At 46.8% G+C, this 21,922-nt stretch overlaps 1 protein-coding gene across 9 annotated transcripts in view; it reads right to left on the bottom strand.

The window, feature by feature from the left end:
- The window catches only part of ADAM22 (ADAM metallopeptidase domain 22), a 187,295-nt gene that overhangs the window by 133,085 nt on the left and 32,288 nt on the right, over positions 1-21,922 (bottom strand). For all 9 annotated transcript variants that reach the window (XM_083189352.1, XM_083189345.1, XM_083189344.1 and 6 more), the window contains exon 3: positions 10,189-10,265. In XM_083189352.1, coding sequence (XP_083045478.1) covers positions 10,189-10,265 — 77 coding nt within the window. The remainder of the gene's footprint in view (positions 1-10,188; positions 10,266-21,922) is intronic.

Raw genomic sequence — 21,922 nt, 5'->3', positions numbered from 1 at the left:
TAAAACGAGAATAGCTGCAGTGTGAAAGCTCCATTGTCAATTTACCGGTTACAGAATACCGGTATTTTGAAACGTGTTAAAAGCAGGATCCTACACGTTTCTGAGCCGTTTTTCCTGCAGTCTGAACAGCTCAGAAACGGTATTTGCTACAAATAATAACCACACATGATCCCCGCCCACAAGCAGGAATTTTTTTTTAAATGACATTGTATGGCTTTCTATGGGTGAAATGGGTTAAATCTGAAGGTACAACAACTGTACTGAAACTGCAATATACCTTTACAACATGCAATATGAAAGGGGTTTAACTGGCTTTTGACCCATTTTAAGACACGTTTACAAAAAACGGGTTGAAAGCAGGTTTTTGCAATGTGAAACCAGCATAATTGGCTAGTTTCATTGTGTGGTCCTATAATAGGCCACATATTTGTCCAGTACTCCCCGGATAGCAGTTGTAAATTATGATATACCCTTAAAATGTTTGACACGCTTGTGTTTCAGTGAACACTTCACTTTTCAGTGGCGTGACTATAAATCAGGCACACACCCTTCCCAAAATGTTTCAGTTGCCCCACTTTCCACTATGGTACCTGCTCGTTGATTGCCTGACTCCCACCGGCCATTTTGAGAGAGACATTTTCAATGGGGGCCGACGTGACAAGACCATAGACAAGTATCTGCAGGTCCAGGCAGTGGCGTTGCAATAGCCCCCGCAGATTTCCAGCACCCACAAGCCACAGTGGGGTCGACTGCAGGGAATAATGCTACGCCACGGCCCCTGTTACCTCCCACAAATGCCCACTGCTTTCAAACACTTTATGAAAAACTCTTAAACCGTTGTGGCCACTGTGCATGCGCAGTAACAAAACGCAGGATGGGTTTGAAAAATGACAGGTAGGAGCTGATTGGCTGGTTGTTTATCACTCTCCATTTTAGCACTTTTTGAAGCTTGACACATCTGGCCCTTACTGAAGGGGGCCAGTTTGCAGATGTGGGCGGGCCCCTCCTCCCTGAAAAACAGCTGACGCCCCTTGCATGCGAAGAATCCGAAAACCTCTTGCATATGGGCATATTCACATCATCTATGTAAAAATGGAGTTATATTTCTTTCTAGTGGTAACTTTAGCAATAAGGTGCGATTTTGACTATGTACAATTTTGGCTATGAACATAGTTACATAGTAGTTAAGGCTGAATAAAAACTTGCGTCCATCGAGTTCAACCTTGGTAGCGAGTATGATCTATTAGCTTCATCCCTTATACGTAGTGTATTCTGATATCTTTAAAGACAGATTATGATTATTTTTTGTACCCCTGGATGTTTTTAACTAATAGATGTTTGTCCAACCTTATTTTAAATGTATTTAGTGTGTCTGCCGACACCACCTCTCCAGTTCTAAGGGAACAATTTTGACTATACTATAGATTGTACAAAATTGACTTGCCTACACAGTCTATTTTTTCTTCAAATGCCGTTCCCACAGGGGCGCATCAGCGTTCAGAAGCTGTATACACACTGTGAGATTTGAGCAAACTTTTCTTCCAATCTTAACTATATAGTCCAAATCAGAAGCTCAAATCACATGGTGTATGCTCCTTTACTGCAAGGAAATTTATTTTGCTTTACCATTCAACTTATGTTAATTCCACAACCTTGTGAAATACTAAAAGCTCCTCAAAGTGGCCGGGATTTTTATTTTATTTCACAAAAAAAAATTCTTATATAATAAAATCTCGTACATATTTTTTTTATGGACTTGTGAAGTAGTTGAAAATAGACAAAAAGAAAGCCGCATAATGGGGTGCGGACGTTCGGCTCGCCATCCCGCTACAGTAAGATGCTATACACAGCAACAATGTAGCGGGACACCTCTGTATGTCGCCGTCACTAGTCCACTAGTTGGACTATGGCCCTTATTCTGATTGAGTCATACGGCTGCGTGTTCGGTCGGACGGCCAATGTATTGTATTTGCGCATGTGCAGAGGCGTTTCTGCGCATGTGCGAACGCCGCGCACGTCCGAATACGGCGTGAATTCCGTACAGAAAACGATCGGTCGGAACAATCCGAGCAGGGGGTGGAGAGGGGCGTGAAGGGCTGTTTTGGCACATTACCATATGCGTGTGCCCTGCGTTTCATGGGCGTTCCCATGAAACCGCTGGGCGTACATATGGTAATTCGGCCGTTAGACACATTTTGTTGGGCTGACAGCTGACATAGCCGGATGCCAGCTGCCCGCCTATATCCCTGCTTTCGCACAGAGAAATGTCCGAGTGGTCTGGAGCACTCGGAGCTGTCTGACCACTCGCTCCATCATTCAATGGTCGGCGACCATTGGAGGATGGGGGAGGTTCCCACAGATGGCAGAATTGTTCACATGAAACATCTATTTGCGATCCGTTCGCTCGGCGTCTTACCGCATTCGGACGGTGTGAGCGATCTGTACGACAGGCAGGGATAAGAACACTCGGTGGCCGTCCGAAATACGCATCCGTCCGAGTCAACTAGAATAAGGGCCTATGAGACGGGAGCTCTACCAGTTGAGCCATAGCTCTGTGTGTGCTTTTATTGTATTGTGTATATTTATTGACTACTACTGTTGGCAATACCAATTATTATTGTTCTGGTGATTTTTTTACCATGCACGCTCCACCCAATTCACTGCAGTACGGGTTAATACACACCTGGACTTATTAATTAGTCTCTGATTCTGTGACCACGATTGGAGGATTCACTTGTTAAATATTCAGGATTTACAGTATGCTCCCAAAATTACTTCCTATGATGAAGCCACCGGACTGTCTTCCACCTTTAAACCTGATACAAATAGCTCTAAACCAGGCATGTCCAACGTTGGCCCTCCAGATGTTGTGAAACTACACATCCCAGCATGCTTTGCCACAGTTTTGCTATTAGAGGTTGCTAAAACTATTGCAAAGCATGCTGGGATGTGTAGTTTCAAAACATCTGGAGGGCCAACGTTGGACATGCCTGCTCTAAACCTTCCATTCATTGGCTCTCTGCTGTCAGCACAGCAGTCCACCTGCTTACCTCCGCAGCGCCACACAGCGCACCTGCTTTCATGAACCGGATAGTGTGGCTCATTCCCTGCTGAATGACATCATCGGTGGTCTACCAACGGAGGAGGACCGCCGGCCGGGTGTAGCTTGAGCCACATCAGCTGTTCCCCTACTTGTTGCCGCAGGACCCTCTGTGTAGTCTGAGCTACATCTGACGTTTTCTACACTTATTGCTGCAGGACTCTCGGTGCATAACATCACTAGCTAAGGTATTCCTGTTTATTCATGGCCACTGAGGCTCTCCATACTATTAATGCCAATTGAGACTGTCTAAAATTGCTCAGGGTAGCTGCTATATCTATTTCTACCCATTTCTACAATTTCATGGTATAACGGAATTACTCAGTAATAATCTTCCACCTTTGGGAATGTTGACCGTTTGGTGTTGATATATTGACTGTCTATCTACACCAGGGATGGGGAACCTTTGGCCCTCCAGTTGTTGTTGAACTACACATCCCAGCATGTCCTGCAACAGATTTAGCATGGCCAAATAGCAACACTGTAGCAGGGCATGCTGGGATGTGTAGTTCATCAACAGCTGGAGGGTCAAAGGTTCCCTATGTGTCTGATCTAGAAACTGTGGGCCTTATATTTACTAAGATGGGGGGTCTATTGAAGATGGGATGTTGCTATGGGAACCAATCAGAATCAACTTCTGACTTATTTAGCACCTTCTAGAGCAGGGATGGGGAACCTTTGGTGTCGCCAGCTGTTGTTGAACTACACATCCCAGCATGCCTTGCTACAGTTTTGCTATTTGGCCACGCTAAATCTGTTGTAGGGCATGCTGGGATGTGTAGTTCAACAACAGCTGGAGGGCCAAAGCTTCCCCACAATGGAGAGAATCTGATTGGTTGCCTATAGTTATATCCCATCTTCAATAGATCTCCCATCTTAGTACATAAACCCCTGTCTGTCAGCCATCCGGATACCAGAATATAACACAGCTTTGCTTTCAGCTGTCCTGGTTCCCGATTAACACAATCTCCGTCATGTCAATTATTCAATAAGTGTTCTGATTTGATTTTATTTTTGTTTGTACAATCTGACCTTTTTATTATTGCATTAACAAAGTGCATTATTTATGCTGAAAATAGGATTCTGTGTAATGAGACATTATGTACACGTTCACCTCGTCAATAATTAACAAAATAAGTTTGTTTTATTTTTGTATAAAAAATATTTGGTAATCTTTACCTAGAAGGGCGCCCATCGCGGGCATCGCATGCCATTATAATGGCATGCGATGCGACCGATGCGATGCCCGCGATTTTACATAGAAATACATGTTAAAATGAAAATCGCGTCAGTCGCATCGCATGCGACCAAAAAATCGCATGCGATGCGACCAACGCGATTACCGCAATTTCACATAGGGAACAATGTTTAATGGCCCAATTGACCCAATTTTACATAGGGAACAATGTTAAATGGCCCACAGAGGCCAAATAGCCACCCTCAAGTGTGAAATGGCCCCCCCAATTGTTAACGCCACCCCACGATCAACGTCAACCCGAAGCGTGGCGAGCGCAGCAAGCCCGCGAGGGGCGGCGGTACGCGTCCTACGACCTTTTCATACCCCCACTATCCACGTCGGCGTGGAGTTGAGAATAGAAAGTGTGGCGAGCGTAGCGAGCCACTGAGCCCGAAGCGTGGCGAGCGGACGCGGATACCTTCACAGGTATCCGCGTCCCCTCGCGGGCTTCACAGGTGTCCCTGTCCCCTCGCGGGGCTCGCTGCGCTTGCCACGCTTCGGGCTCGGTGGCTCGCTGCGCTCGCCACACTTTCTATTCTCAACTCCACGCCGACGTGGATAGTGGGGGTATGAAAAGGTCGTAGGACGCGTACCGCCGCCGCTCGCCACGCTTCGGGTTGGCGTTGATCGTGGGGTGGCGTTAACAATTGGGGGGGCCATTTCACACTTGAGGGTGGCTATTTGGCCTCTGTGGGCCATTTAACATTGTTCCCTATGTAAAATCGGGTCAATTGGGCCATTTAACATTGTTCCCTATGTGAAATCGCGGTAATCGCGTCGGTCGCATCGCATGCAATTTTTTTGGTCGCATGCGATGCGACCGACGCGATTTTTTACCTTGCGATGCCCAAGATCAAAATCGTGGGCGCCGTTCTAGGTAAAGAGTACCAAATATTTTTATCTGGCTTTAAACTGGAATGTAGAACAAGGCTGGTGTCGTGGTTAGCGTTACTGCCCGACAGGACTGAGGTCCCACCACGGTCCAAACTGTGCGGAGTTTGTATATTCTCCCCGTACTTGAGTGGGTTTCCTTCGGGTACTCCGGTTCCCTCACGCATTCCAAATAAATACTGTTAGGTTAATTGGATCCTGACAATGATTAATTATATCGTGCAAGAGTGCGTGTGTATCCCCTCGGTACACTACAAGCGGATGTGCATGCTTACACATCCCCTTGCATGCACCCACACCGAGGAAAAATCACGCCCATGAAATGGTCGGCGGATCCCAAGGACCGCTCCCTGTCTGTCCCACAATTTGCTAACGCTAAGGCAAGGGAAAAGCTTGATCCGTGGGGTTTACACATGCGCAAGTATATGCATGCGCACACCTCCACGATCGGAGACGGGGGTCGAATTCTGACCTGTTTGAACAGATCTGAATCGGGCTCCATAGATTGTAAAGACCCCCCATACACTTGTGCGACTCGATCCCCCTTGAACCGCTCGGGAAGGTCCGCAGGTGATATATATGTGCAGGTTATTAGGAGAATGTATTCCTGCTCTCTGCTTACGTAGAGCTACATCCACTCGTGAATTGATCCAGTGCTTAAAGCCACTCAAAAAAGCTGACACTACCCTCATCGTTTCCAAAGGATCATAGGTCTTGCATTAAAGTATCCCCCTACCACTGTCCCTGTATCGCTGTGCAGTGACATGCCTGAAGCCACACTGCATTCATTCAATCTCAACATTTGATTTTCTTATCAAACTATTAAAGAGCTTGTTGTGTGGGTGACAACAGACCAAACCAATCAATATATGACCCACACGGATTACTGAACACGGAATACCGAGCATCGTAAATTTAAGGGCAGATTCAATTATCTGCGGGGTTCAGCCCATAGCTATACCGTTAGGTTTCTCTGCCCTGTGCGGTAAATGCAGAATTTCCTTTGCAGTTTCAGTAGCTGTAAGGAAAAGTCGGAGTGGAATGCACCCTCCTGGGCTTATCGAACGGTGTAAACCATAGATCCCGGGCACGTATCCTAGAATCTATGGTTTAGTGGGTGTTGACCGCACAGTCACCACACAGGGAAATGACAGAATAACTGAATTGCTTTGGATGTTACGTAACCCAGAGCTTTAGCGGAGGCCGACTGAATGGGATACGGTCGCTAGGTCTACAGTATGAAGATCGATATATACATTAGGTTGACCACTAAAGGTCAACACATGAACTGGGTCGTCAGGGTCTGGAGGTCGACAAAAGCCTTAAGTCAACAATGGGAAGGTCGACAGTCAAAAGCTCAACATGAGTTTTCACGTTTAAAAAAAGTAGCTGACTTTTTGGGCCTGTTGACCTGATTAAGCCCTGTCGACCCTTAGTGGTCAACCTAAATATGTCGGCCTTCATACTGTTGACCCCATGACCCATACCCGTTTGAATCTGCCCCTTAACCCTATCAATTCCAACGTCTAGTCAGGCTCAACAGCCCTAGCGCTAGTAGCAGATCCAGCGGGGAGCCACTTTAAAATAAGAACATTAACATCATTCAACATTCAATGTAGACCGTTTTTTTATTAAATAAAAAAAAAAAAGACAATTAATTTAAACATTTAAACCAGACTGTTTGAAATGCAAACAAAAACATTTGGTACTGTTAAAGGTTAAACCTGCATCCAGTATGGAGATTATACTGACAGGTGTCTCAAAGATGGAAGAGCCGGGCGCATAGATACATACAACCCGTGTATAGCGGCATTAGCATTCCGCTCAGAGCGTTTTCCCGGACATGCGTCGACGTAACGGGGGAATCAGGACCATTACCTTTATTACAGATATTATTTAGAAATACAATTATCCATACAAACATGAGAAAATGAGGTATAAACTGAACCTCACCAGCTCCTGTTCAACTAAAAGTTCTAGCACACCTTGCCAATCAAAGGTTGGACAGTGTATGCTGGGACTGGTAGCGCCATAGCTTGCTTGTGCTTATTTCATATCTTTATTTATGACGTAAAACTGATTTAAAAAAAGTTACCAATAGCCTAAAGCTTGAAACGTTACACAACTGCAAATCAATCCCGTCTGGAAGATGCGATGCTCTGCGTAATGGAAATGTCAGACAGACCGTCATCAGATAAGAGACCTTGTATAAATAGATGCTGAGCAAGCCGCTGATTAGTGCAAAGAGAATGGATTTATCCCATCCCGATTTCCCTAATACGACTTATGGTTTTCATGGTAAACACCTGGGATCACAATCAATAACCTATTTCGGGTCAGACGAAATGTCATCTGATCTCACAATCTACCGTTCACTCCTCTGCTTAAAATGCTGAAAATGATATCACGCCAGTGTTTGTAATTCACCAGCTTATGTAAACACCACCAGCTCCTTAATTACCACTGGCATTCAGAACATTAGGACAAACCAAATCTATGTGCTCATATGGCCTGCGGCTGATTCACTGAAAGGCAATGTTCTTCCACTGAAAGCATCACGGTATTCTCTAACTCGGTTTATATGCTAACTATATTTTGCAATGTTTTAAATTGCTCTTGTTTAAACCGTTATTTTGAATTAGCCGACCATATGAATAACTGATTCAAAGGTGGAGATTGGAGGCGGCGTGGGACTTGGACGCATTGCTAGTGACTGGGCACATTTGTGATAGCTACCGGATGTGGCGGAAGGCAACTCAAATGCAGGAGTGTTTGAACCTTTTAGGGGACCCATCTGCGCCTGCATCTCTGTGTAGCTGTATACACATGGTGCGATTTGGGCTATCGATTGAGTTAGACCACACCTCCCATGATTAGACCACGCCCCCTGAAAAGTACTTGGGCCTGGCAGGCTCTCAACTGCCCTGGATTTGCTAAAAATTATCTCTCCAACTTAGATGGGAATGATACTGTATACGGGGCCAGTGGGCACCCCGCTGCTCACCTGCTCACCGGGGGAAGGGGGGGGGGGGTGAGAGGGTGCCGAGTCCGGGGGTGGGGGTGTGGAGGTTTGCTAAAAATTATCTCTCCAACTTAGATCAGAATGATACTGTATACAGGGCCAGTAGGCACCCCACTGCTCACCTGCTCACTGGGGAGGGGTGAGAGGGCGCCAAGTCCGGGGGTGGGGGGTGAGTCGGGGAGGTGGGGGCGGTGGGAGCTTGATGCGTCCGCCACCAAGTCACTGCATCTGGGGGAGGGGGGCATGTGGCCGCCGCCGAGTAGGACCTTGATTGGGGGGGGTTGTTGGTGCGGGGCGCCCCAGGCAAATGTCTAAAGCTGCCTAGTGGTGTGCGAATTTAAAGGGCCTTTTTAAATTTCCTGGGCCCAGCAATCCAGCATTCCGATCCGGTCTAAAAGAAGGGTTGCAGTGTGAACGGATAACCCGGACCCGGGTCAAGTGACCCAAGTCCCGTTCACACTATGGATGAGGCAATGTTTGAAGATAGCCTCAGCTCCAAGGAGCTGCACCACCCCCCCCCCCCCCACCCCCACCCCCTTGATGATGCTCTGCCGCTCCGCCTCGCCCCGCTGGCTTATTGCTGGGTCGCTGTGGAGAGCTAAACACTGCAAATGATGGGACGCCCCTGAGACGCACCCGTGTCAAAATCCCAATTGCGACCCTGTATTTGTGATTTGAAAGGGGTATAAGATACATAATAATGCCAATGCAGATATACAACGATAAATTACATGATTAACAGACTTTTAATTTAAATATTCATTTCTGCTATATTCCGTGCAGCAATATGTTAGGCTGTGCCAGGAGAGGATTTGCAGCAGGAAACCCCGCTCCCCTCAGCCAGTGTAGGCATTAAAGCATCACATGACTTGCTCTGTAGCAGCATTTCCTGCAGCAGCATGTTAATAATAAATGAACACTTATCAGTAATTGCATTTTCTTAGTCTGCAAGTTATCGTGTGATGTTAAGCTGTCATAAACTGCAAACCAGGCTCAAGTGTGGACTGAAGCAACCAAAAGCAGATATACAGTAATCTAATGCAGGGTGAGAATACTGGCACAAGGACTGAGCCGGGAGGGAGGTAGGAATATAAGGCTAGGTACACCAGGATCATGAAGAGACACTCTTTGGTATCTTGGATCTGTGTGCTCCCTTTACAAGAACATTACGGGCAGCTAACATCCGCTAATGCCAGCTGCCGGCCCCCGGCACCCGCGTCACTGCCTAGCTTCCATGGGAATACCCATGAAACGATGGGCGCAGCCCGTCGCCACCTCCCCACTGCCCCCCACACAATCTCCAGTTTTTTTTAAAGCAGCAATCATTTACACTGCAAAATCAAACCCTCTGGGTGGCTATAGCCTATAGAAGCCTATAGGCTTTTTTTCGCCGCCCGCCGCGTCGCCGCAACCCCGCCACCTCGCCAACCCCCCCTTTCCCCCTTCCCTTGGGCTTACCTTCTTGCAGGTCCTCCAGGACCCCGGAAGGTAAGCCCTTCCTCCCCCTATCAACGCAGCCGGACGTCCTTCCGGCTGCAGGGGGGAGGAGGAGGCGCCGGGGACAGCCTACTTAGCTGTCCCCGGCGTGTAGGCATCAGGAGCCGGCAGGGAGGAGATGGAGACCCCCCGCACATCACAGTACAGGTATCGCGGGGGGTCTCTGTTACCGAAACCGCGATGCCAGCCGCATATGTAATTACATATGCGGCAGCATCGCGGCGGACACCCGGCGAAGGGCGGCGATGTATATTAATACATTCCGCCCTTTCTGAACCATTCATCCTATTACATTTCACCCTTATTTACTACTGATATCAGAATATTGGTTTGGCATGTACTGACAAGCACAGAGGTAAGATAATATGGTGCCGTAAACCCTTGTTAGTTTACCATTAAACAATGAAACTCCCCATTTATAACAAAAAAAAAAAAACTTACTGGTTCAGTTCAACATCCAAGATGAAGGAAGAGCCAAATGCATCTACCTGGAAGCTGGCCTGGGCGACATGGGTGGACTGCAAGAGAGGACAGTGCATGGTATTACAATGTTTCATCACACACAACACAATCACATTGAAGTAGTGGTCTGCTGCATAGTAAAATACTATGCAATTTATAATGTTTGCGTAAAACATAGGACAATCCCGCCGGTACCATAAAGTAGTCATATAAAAAGTTATGTATAAAGTAACAAATACATTTTAGCCATCCTGCAATTAAATCCTAGTACTTCTTCTGTACGCACGCTGTATGCAAAGAGATTCACCGGAAGTAGGCGTCTGGTGGTGGAAACCGACCATTTAGTGGGAGAAAAATGCAGGCGTGCCTAGGAAAACGCTGGTGTGCCTGAGCATTTAAGGGGAGGGTCTGAGACATCAGTTTGAGCCTGTACTCATTGCAGTCTTTATTTTGTAGTAGGTAAACAGAGTACCAGGTAATCAGCATAAGCAAGAACGGTTACAGCAATGCAGCATAAAGGTGTCACAGCATAGTACAAATTATTCAGGAAGCTCCAGTGTTACCTACCATAGCCCACACCCTGGCCTATCACTTGGACAGCGATTTCACCATCAGGAGCAATGACCCTCTGCCCTGGAAACCCTTATATCAGAAGAGCACATGTGCTGCTAATCAGCCCACACCTGATCACATCCGTTTCCTTGCTGCTGCTCTAAAACTTGGACCAGATCCTCCACATTATCTTCATGTAGATGTATGCTCTCCCCGCCACAGTCTAAGTGAAAACAGGACACAACGATGTGTAGTCCCCAATTCCTGAACACACACCCTCTGAAGCTAGCCTACGTGAGTACACCATATACTCACCATATATATATATATATTATAACCCAGTTACGTCCTTTAAGTAGCAAGTAGTGAGGTGTTTGCTTTTCCTGTGATTCTTCCTACCCGTATCAAATTCACGCAGGATACGTTCCGTAAATGGAGTTCAACTTTGGATCAGCCCAACATATAGTAGTCCATGTTCTCCATATTAATAAAAGTTTCACATAATTGATCACAGGTAAGGAGGCCCCAGGAGATTACACTAGTCCCTGGTCATTCAGGAACCATTGCTGCAAACTTTGGGGCTTGTTACAAGTCAACTACAATAACAATAATTAATAACGTATAATTCTATCATTATAAATGAGTTATATTCTGATTTTTTGGGGGGGGGGGGGGGGGTTAGAACAATGGTTCTCAACTTCAGCTCTGAAGAATTCCCAAAATGCCATGTTTTCAGGATTTATGTTTTACGAAGCAGGTGGGATAACTACTGACCCAGCAAAATAGACAAAATAGACTACTTGAATGATAAAATATATTCACAAAACAGGACATGTTGATGGTACTTGAGGACTGGAATTGAGAACCCCTTGTTGAACTTGAAGCCCAGAGGACAGATGCAGCTGACTAAAGATAGTGACCAGCAGTATGCACCCCAATGCCCCGCCCACTCGTGGGCAATGCCACTAATCATGGGTCACTCAGGAGGGGGCGGGTCTAGATGGTGTTGTTCAAAGAAATATGTTGTATTAACTCCATCCTCTCCCCATTTTTCCACGATAAGGAGCATTTTTCAGTCCACATTGTTCCCACTTCCGGGATGCGGGTGGTCATAGGGGGGCATTCAATCCGCTGCCGCTATTTTTTTGATGGGGGAAAGAGCGGTGGCCGCCTATTCAATGCTGTCTTTCCCGACAGAATTGAGCAGGCATCTCGGCAAAATGAATTGTCGAGCTCACAGCCGGATCTCGACGATCCACGGCCGTTTCTCACAGCCACGCCCCTTTTCCGGTGCTCGACAGGCGGGATATTGAATCGAGCCTAACGAGATGCAGTCGAGCGGACTGAGGACGGGATAGGGGCATGACTGTCGGACCGGCCCGACAGTCGTGACCCGGGATTGAATGACCCGGGATAATGACCAACTTTTTTATACTGGCTCTGGGAGATCCAGAGGCAGGGCTATTTTTGTGCAGGCTCCAGCAGGAACTGTGGCCCTTATTCTAGTTCACTCTTTCTGACAAAATATTTCTTAGATGGACAAAACCATGTGCACTGCAGGTGTGGCAGGTGCAAAACCCCACCCTAATCTAATTATCTCTGCACAAGTAACACCTGCCTCACCTGCAGTGCACATGGTTTTGTCCATCTGAGGAATATTTTGTCAGAAAGAGTGAACTAGAATAAGGGCCACAGTTCCTGCTGGAGCCTGCACAAAAATAGCCCTGTCCAGAGGGTATATTTCCAGGCAGGGGGAAAGGGGCATGCAAAAAGTGAGGGTGTTATTAAGGGATTGGTAGCGAATCACTGCATAGTGGCTCATTCCAGCCCAATTCTGAGAAGTGACCCAGAAGGTTTATCTATTTAGGACCCTTCTGGAAATGTTGGAGTAGACAAGTATGATTAGAGGGGAACTGGCCTAGGTTACCATCAATATTCATCTACATATTTTACTGTAAGTGACTGACCGCTCAGAGGCCCTTATTCTGGTTCACTCGCAAAGGCAAATTCCTTCTCAAATGGACAAAACCATGTGCACTGCAGGGGGGGGGATGTAACATGTGCAGAGAATTAGATTTGGGTAGGGTTTTACTTCAAAGTGAGATCTATATTGCAGTGAAAAAATAAAGCAGTCAGTATTTTCCCTGCACCGAAACAAAATAACTCACCCAAATCTAACTCTCTCTGCACATGTTACATCTACGGGGCGGGTCTAGATGGTGTTGTTCAAAGAAATATGGCAGTGCACATGGTTTTGTCCATTTGAGAAGGAATTTGGCTTTGCGAGTGAACCAGAATAAGGGACAGACTGTAGGTGCTGACAATTATTTAAGTTTAAATTCTATTTAGACTTTCATTTATTTCTAGTAAGTCACTCACCTTGCTCCACGCCACTGACCAGCTCCCAAGTGCCGCCCTCTAGTGGCCGGCACCCCAGGGAAATGCCTAAAGCTGCCTAGTGGCGGTTCTGGCGCTAACTGTATATCTAGACCAGGGGTGGGGAACCTCAGGCCCGGGGGCCGTATGTGGCCCCTGTAGTAGGTATGAGTGGCCCTCCCACCCGCCCGGCGGCTTTGCCGGGAGTCAAGTACAGGGGAATTCTCACGAGAGGTCGGTAGTTCTCGCGAGATTCCTCTTAACAGCAGCCGGAGTCTGTCAGTCCTATTCAGCGGCAGCCACTGGAGCATGGGACGGCTACAGCAGGACAATTTGTAAGAGAAATATTTACATATGGCCCTCGAATGATTTTTTTCCCCATAAAAACGGCCCTTGGCACAAAAAAGCTTCCCCACCCCTGATCTAGACTGTATTCACAATGTTATTTTGCTGTAAACAGTACAGACTATGCACATTGCACAATTGCTTTTTACAGTTTCATATTTATTTTTAGTTTTGCGTAAGCACCAATAAACTCACATGTTTATATAATACAATACATAACTGATATCTAAACCAGATTATTTTGCATCGCTATTGAAACAATACCCAGTATTTCAGTAGAGCGCAGCATATTTGTTTGTTATAATCTGTTGTTCTGTGTCATCTGCGACCTTTACAGCGTCCAGAAATATATGGGAAGGCTCAATAGCAATCAATGTGGTAAGCCGCAGCTTGGTGGTTAATGGCAACATTACATGTGGCCACTCCTACATAAGATTGGCAGCAACTAGCTCCATATGTAATAATATGAAAACATTGAAGAGACTTCTTAAGCATTATATTGGTCAGGGTGTACAAGTAATTGTATGCATCCTGCCCCTTTTTTTGGCGACATACCGGTATTAATAACCCCGGTATGTAAATATAATGTGATTAAAATCACGAAGGACAGCGCATCCTATAAGACCTGTCCAATGCAATAGAAGGACTTCCGGGTTTAGGACCTGGGAGTCCTGTGAGTTTATAGAAAAATGCCACATGGAGATGGCGTTATCCAATAGGGCCAAGCATTAGTGTATCAAATTCCAGAATTTGGTACATATGGTAATGGGCCCAGTACATCCCGTCCACTGTGTCTAAATGAATACATAAAAAACATTGCAGCAAATTGTAAAAACTGACATTAGACATGGAGTCCCCGTCCCCGGTGATGTGGGCCTACGCATCGGCGTTAGTGCACATGTGCAAACCCCCACAGAAAGCGCCCTCTGCAAAATTTTAATTTGCGCTCCCCACGTTTCGTTGGCGTGACGACAAAACAGTGGGCGCGCCCATAGAGACACTTGGCGAACGACGCATCTCATAGGACCTGATGCCAACAATATGCAATTTGGATGCTTTTTATATGATTTATCACCGTAATCACATAAAAAGTGATGTGAAACGCCCTAATGTATGGCCACCTTAAGCGCCTGATTCGGAGTTGGACAAAATATCAAGATCTCCTGAAGCTGAGTCAGGGGTGGAACTACCGCCGATGAAAATGGTGCAGTGCACCAGGGCCCAAGGAGTGATTGGAGCCCAAGGAGTTAATGGAACCCACTGCGCTGCCATCCACACAGCAATTTATGTTTTTTTTTCTCATATCTATGTGTACATCCGCCAGCCCACCTTCCTCGCTGAGCGTGACTAGGGCCACCCGGCAGTTTAATAGAGCTCTAGCATCCAAGGCAAGAAAGGCGCAGCTTAGCCAGAGGGAAATCTTAGAGAGCACTGACAGTGACAGCATTTGTGGCTCTGACTGATAGCTAATTGGAGCTCGCGGATCGGCAGCCTATCAGGAGCAGCCACAGCGCTGACAGTCACACATATGGGGGAACAGAGCCGGATTAAAGAGGGACACACTGGGTCATTGTTCTCGGGCGCCTCAATCCTCTGCCACTCTATGCCTTTTGATAGGATGCCAGTGAGCTGCTGTGATTGCTACACCTCTGCACCCACCCTTTCCCCCGCACTGCAATAAATCCAGTCTGTGCAGACCGGAGTAGGGATGGCCATCGACCATCGATGATTAGAAATCATCGATGGTTTATGGCCAATGTTGAATAGTTTTACCATCGATGGGGGAGAACCAGATGGTTTCCCACCATCGTTCCCAAGCTTAAACGAATAGTTCCGTATTTGCTTTTTCCCCAAGGTGCCGGGACATGGAGCACAGCTATACACAGACACACCTAGTGTCTGCAGCTATTTAAATCTAAATTCAATTGCTATAAGTTGAAATTTTATATATATTACACAGCGACCCGCTATTTATGGTGTGTAGTATAATGTGTAATGTGTACTGTGGTGTGCGGCATAATGTGTAATGGGCACTGTGTTGAGTCCAAGGGGCTCTTTCCGATCGATATCCCAGGTCGGAACTAGGATATTGAAATGTGAAGTAAACATAAAGACACAATGGTTTTGTATGTGTGTGTGTGTGTGTGTGTGTTTGGGGGGGAACGCATATATTTGCTCCTGGGCCCACAAATTGCTAGTTCTGCCTCTGAGCTGAGTGATTGTTTTTCTACTGCACGAGCTACAAATGCATCAAATTAATTTTAAATACAAAAAGTATAAATCATTTCCAATATTAACATACTGGCTTTTTATATTGTACAATTAAAATCCATTCAGACAGGAGAAATCCTCCGGACACTTCCTATACGTAATTCGATGGATGTTTCCTACTTAGGGCAGATAGTAGATAAAACGGGACTGAGATCCTTCTCGGACCTGCGATCGGAAGCTGGTCTTCCGGCAAACCTGTTCTGGCTTTATCTCCAGATTCGACATTATGTTTCCTCCCTCCCCGCCAGGGTCCAGGGATGGGACCCTACTCCTTTTGAATCATTGATCCTCTCACAAGAGCCCCCAAGGCACTTAATATCTAAACTATATCAGATATGCCTGAGTAACCGGGCAGATGACATGCCTGCATACTCTGTAGCTTGGAATAAGGAGTTGAATTGGGCCTTGTCGGGAGACCAGTGGTCCAAAATTTTTAAATATATTTTTGCCTCCTCATCCTCAATACAGACACTAGAAACCCAATATAAGATTGTCTCGCGTTGGTACAGATGTCCGCTGACACTGCACCAAATGAATAGGGCATTACCCAATCTCTGCTGGCGGTGCAGTCAATCTCAGGGCTCACATATACACATTTGGTGGTCGTGTCCATATATCCAAATGTACTGGCGCCAGATTCACAACCTGACAGAAAAAATAACTGGCACTTCTTTACCTTTTTGTCCGGAGCTCTGGTTTAACCTCATAGACCTACCAACATAGGCGAATCTAGAATTATGGTAATGGGTGGTCCCAGATCTAGACACACCAGCAGGGGGACCTTTGTGCGGCGTAGCTGCACAGTAAAAAGGGGGTGTGGCCTTATGGGAAGGAGGCGTGGTATCACAAAAGGTACATACACAGTAATGCCCATTACTCATTTTAGCAAACTCCGTAATACCCATTACACATGAAGCCACACGGCATATTGCCAATTACACAAAAGGCCATTACAAATTGTGCCACACATCATGATGCCCATTACATACTATATAACAAACCATAATGCACATTACATATTTGCCACATAAGTGCTGCTTACCTACGTGCTCATTGCTAGGGGGTTCTTGGCACCATAGTACCCATTACACATAATGCCGCACACCATAGTACCCATTACACATGATGCAGCACACCATAGTACCCATTACACATGATGCCGCGCACCATAATACCCATTACACATGATGCTGCACACATAATGTCCCTTACACATGATGCTGCACACATAATGTCCCTTACACATGATGCTGCACACCTTAATGCCCCTTACACATTAAGCCACACATTATGCGTAATGCCCCCACATACCGCCACTTGTAGCGTCCCTTAAGCAATGCCCCCAAAAGTGGCACTTGCTGTAAATTTTTATATGAGCCTTCGCTCATGGAGATGGAGAGCGGTGCAGCTGCTTCTATGGGGAGTGGAGCAGAGCGCAGCGCAGAGCACGCTCCCACTCCCCTCCTGGTGTCTCCTCTAGCCGAGTGGACATTTGAAATATTGCTGTTGTTGTGCGTGATGTTAAGGGAGCACGCCGGGCGCCTTTACCACATGATTAAAGGGGGGGTGGGCTGAGGTGAAAGTGGGGAGAAGAATTGGAGCGGAAGCTGCTGGGGTGACAGTCATTGACAGCTGGGCAGAGAGCAGCGGGCTGCCCGGCTGTATTCAGAGCACTGCAGGTCACGGCTGTTTGAAATAATACCCCTTTCACAACAGAAAATGCAGGGATTTACCTGGGAATATGGTCCCAGGATCATGCAGGGTCATTCCCAGGCTGACCCCTTATACACCAGCCTAGTCCCTGTATTTTCTGGTGTGAGGGAGAGAGACAACCACTCCCCTCTCCCTACCCCCCTTTAACCAACCAGCTATATCTTCGGAACCAACTGACCCATTTACATGAAACCAGTATCATATTAAAGATCTTTTGAGTTGCCTTGGAATGATTTTGGTCCCGTGAAACTGGGCTGTTTGGTTCCAGAGAAATCTGCCCTCAAAGAACATAAACAATCATGAAATTACATTTAGGAAATTAAAAAAACCTCAATATCCCTGGAACCAATTAACCCATATGGATCCAGCCTGGTATCAGATTGAAGGCCCAGCGATTTGGGTTTGACTGAGATTAACCTCGAGCTTCAGTGATGCCGAAGGGGGAACTGGCAGCCGTTGAACTGGGTGGGGGTCGGAATTAGCGGGTCCCATGTTATCCTATAGGGAAAACGTTCCAGGTTTGCCTGGCAGTATCTCTGGTTCCCAGGGGGCTAAAGACATGGGGCTGGGCTCGCTGGAAAGCCCCATTCCTCAGCTACAAAATGGGCTAATGGGTGGTCCTGTGCACCCCCGGACCACCCCCTAGATTCGCCTATGCCTACCAATATCCACGTTCAAAAAGTCACTGATTAGGCATCTACTGAATGCAGCAAGGGCGGTTATTCCGTGCTATTGGAGGTCCCCAGATCCCCCCCCGTCTCCCGCTGGCTCCGCAGAGTTGATCTATATATGGCAATGGAGGACCTGACCTCCTTCCTGAGGGATAATGCACAGACCTTTGCCGCCACATGGATGAGCTGGCTTACCTTCAAAGAATCCCCAGAGTACTCCAATATAATTTCAACAGAACAAGCCTCGGCCCCAATGTGAACCTGAGACAGAGCCCACACACCCACCCCAATATCCTCTCACTGTCCCCCTCTCTCATCTTGGTACTCTTTACCTAGAACGGCGCCCACGATGTCCATCGCGGTCATCGGGGGTAAAAAATCGTGGGCATCGCATGCACTAAAAAAACGGGTGCGACGCGATGCCCGCGATTTCCCATAGGGATCAATGTTAAAAGTGTCAATGGACACGATTTTTGTGTTCAATGCCCGCGATTTTTCCATAGGAAACAATGTTAAATGGGCCACAGAGCCCTAATAGTCCCCCTGAAGCCAGAAATGGCCCCCACAATTGTTAACGCCACCCCACGATCAACGTGAACCCGAAGCGTGGCCAGCGCAGCGAGCCCTCGAGGGGCGGCGGTACGCGTCCTCCGACCTTTTCATACCCCCACTATCCACATCGGCATGGAGTTGAGAATAGAATAGTGTGGCGAGCGCAGCGAGCCACCGAGCCCGAAGCGTGGCGAGCGCAGCGAGCCCCGCGAGGGGACGCGGATACCTTCACAGGTACCTTCGCAACAGGGTAGACACACCAGGAGGGGTAAAACAAATGATTGAGCATCTAGGCAGATTAGAGAAATGGTCAAGAGAATGGCAACTACAGTTTAATGCCAAAAAATGCAAAATCATGCACTTGGGTCTCAGAAATCCAAAGACTCAATATAGTATAAATGGCACTATAATGGAAACTACTGAGGAAGAGAGGGATCTAGGTGTCACTATTTCAGGGGACTTAAAAGCAGGTAGGCAATGTAACAAAGCAATGAAGAAGGCAAGTCAGATGCTTGGTTGCATAGGGAGAGGTATCAGCAGTAGAAAGAAAGAAGTAATAATGCCACTGTATAGGTCATTGGTACGACCTCACCTAGAGTATTGTGTTCAGTTCTGGAGGCCATATCTCCAGAAGGATATAAATACATTAGAGACTGTACAAAGAAGAGCAACTAAAATGGTTCATGGCCTACATCACAAAACGTACCAGGAAAGACTAAAAGATCTTAATATGTATACTTTAGAGCAGAGAAGGGAAAGGGGGGACATGATAGAAACTTTCAAATATATCAAGGGCTTTAACAAGGTACAGGTGGGAGACATTCTTCACAGGAAGAGGAGCAACAGAACACGAGGACATGCACTGAAAATAGAGGGAGGAAGATTCAGGGGAAATGCAAGGAAGAATTTTTTCACAGAAAGAGTAGTAGATAAGTGGAATAGCCTCCCAACAGAGGTGGTAGACGCAAATACAGTAGTACAATTTAAACATGCTTGGGATAAGCATATTGATATCCTTACAAAAAAATAAGGATCAAATATGGTTTGAGGTAACATGTTTAAAAAAAGGGGCAGACTAGATGGGCCAAGTGGTTCTTATCTGCCGTCAAATTCTATGTTTCGGGGGCTTCACAGGTATCCGCGTCCCCTCGCGGGGCTCGCTGCGCTCGCCACACTATTCTATTCTCAACTCCACGCCGACGTGGATAGTGGGGGTATGAAAAGGTTCGGAGGACGCGTACCGCCGATTCACGTTGATCGTGGGGTGGCGTTAACAATTGTGGGGGCCATTTCAGACTTCAGGGGGACTATTTGGGCTCTGTGGCCCATTTAACATTGTTTCCTATGGAAAAATTGCGGGCATTGAGGCATTGAACACTAAAATCGCGTCCATTGACACTTTTAACATTGTTCCCTATGGGAAATCGCGGGCATCGCGTCGCACCCGTTTTTTAGTGCATGCGATGGCCGCGATGCCCGCGATGGGCGCCGTGCTAGGTAAAGAGTACCCTCATCTTTACTCTGTCCCTTTCACTTTATAAATATTCTATTTTTTCTTTGTTCCTTGTATGTTATAATATTTACTCAGTCTTTAGTGGCCTGGTTGGCCGTAAGGTCTTTGCTCGGAATGATTTATAGTACGGCATTTTGGGAATGTAAACGATTGTGCACTATAATTGAATTCCACATGGGAACATTCTGCTGTTTCACACTGTACCCGATTGCAAAATTTTGTTACATACTGAAGACTGTTTGTATGACCCTTTGTCTTTTCTTAATAAAAATTGATTGCGCAAAAAAAAAAATCCATTTAGACATTCCATTAAGTAACGCTAGATCTTACTGTAGGAATAGATTGTCTAATTTAGAACATACAGGCAATTATATATCCGGTTGGCCTATAGACAATGGGCCTTAAAGTGGCCATACACTGCTGCGATGTCTTGCAGCAGTGTACAGCCAGACGGTACCCCGCAAGCCTTCCCAGACGGCAGGGATGCATGCGACCCATCGCAATTTGTTGTGATGAATCACATGCTACCATTCTCCCCGCCCAGCCTGCCCCTGAGAGGGAGGTCCCAGATCGGGTGGTCGGACGGCCATCAGGTCTGACCATGACTACGATCTGATACACACATGACCCTGCATCGGACCTGAGGGGGCATCAAACTGACCCGATTTGACGTTCCGATTTTTCGCAATCAGCCCAAATCAGCCTAGTGTATGGGGGCCCTCATTCAGACCTGATCGCATGACTGCTGAACTGCAGAGCCATCCAATCGAGTATACACCACCCTGCCAACATCAGCAAAAGCCGGCGACGGCTATAGCTGGCACATGAAAGGGTTGACATGATTTTTTGGCGATTTTTTTTTTTTGGGGACTTTTTCATCCACGTGGACTCTGATTGAGAGCGGGAAAGTGTGCTGAGCCCGAAGCCACAAGGCATTCGAGGGGACGTTTTCCAGTGTCGACCTTGTGCATGTTGACCTACCTAGACACTGTCGGCCTACCAAACTGTTTTCCTGTGTGAAAGGGGTAGAATAGACCAGAGCTTTATAGGGCAACACTTGGTTCCAAGGTACTGGCCAGCGGTGGGTTTATGGATGGCGATGTTACCCCAAGCAGTATCCTCCAACATGTAAATGCTCTGATTCAGACGTGTTCGCTAGGCTGCATATGTTCTCAGCCTAACAAACAGGTGAACGCCTCCCGCCCCCTACTGCGCAAATCCTCTCTCTAACGTGCAAGGGGATGTGTACCGCATGCCGCACCGTTGGCAAAGCATTCGATGGTCACTCGTCATCAAATGATTTTTCAACTGTTCGCTAATAAAAGTCATTCTTAACTGACTTATTATTGCCGCAGATCACAGAAAAGGGGGCGGATGCTGACATCATGTGAATGTTCATATATTCTCTGTACAGCGCTGCGGAATATGTATGCGCTATATAAGAAACTGTTAATACAAAAAAAAATCATCATGTGACGTCATCCACTCGCCACGAGCAGGCATTGCCGCGCCTGCAGGGGAATGCTGGGCAATCACCTCTGCCCCCCCCCCCTCCCAGAGTGAACGGCCCAGCGAGTGGGAAACTCCCCGAAGCCGTTCGCTCCCGAGTTTTTCGCAAACTCATATTCGAGCATGCACAAACCCCGACCATCGGGAAGGGGCCGAATACAGACCTTAACACACCGGTCTGAATCAGACCCAAAATCCCCTATATAGCTAA

This window comes from Crinia signifera, chromosome 5, assembly GCF_055691185.1.
Source record: "Crinia signifera chromosome 5, ASM5569118v1, whole genome shotgun sequence".
Classification (NCBI taxonomy): Eukaryota; Metazoa; Chordata; class Amphibia; order Anura; family Myobatrachidae; genus Crinia; species Crinia signifera.
Note: the sequence above shows the minus strand (reverse complement) of the source record. Positions and strands in the feature narration are given on the sequence as shown.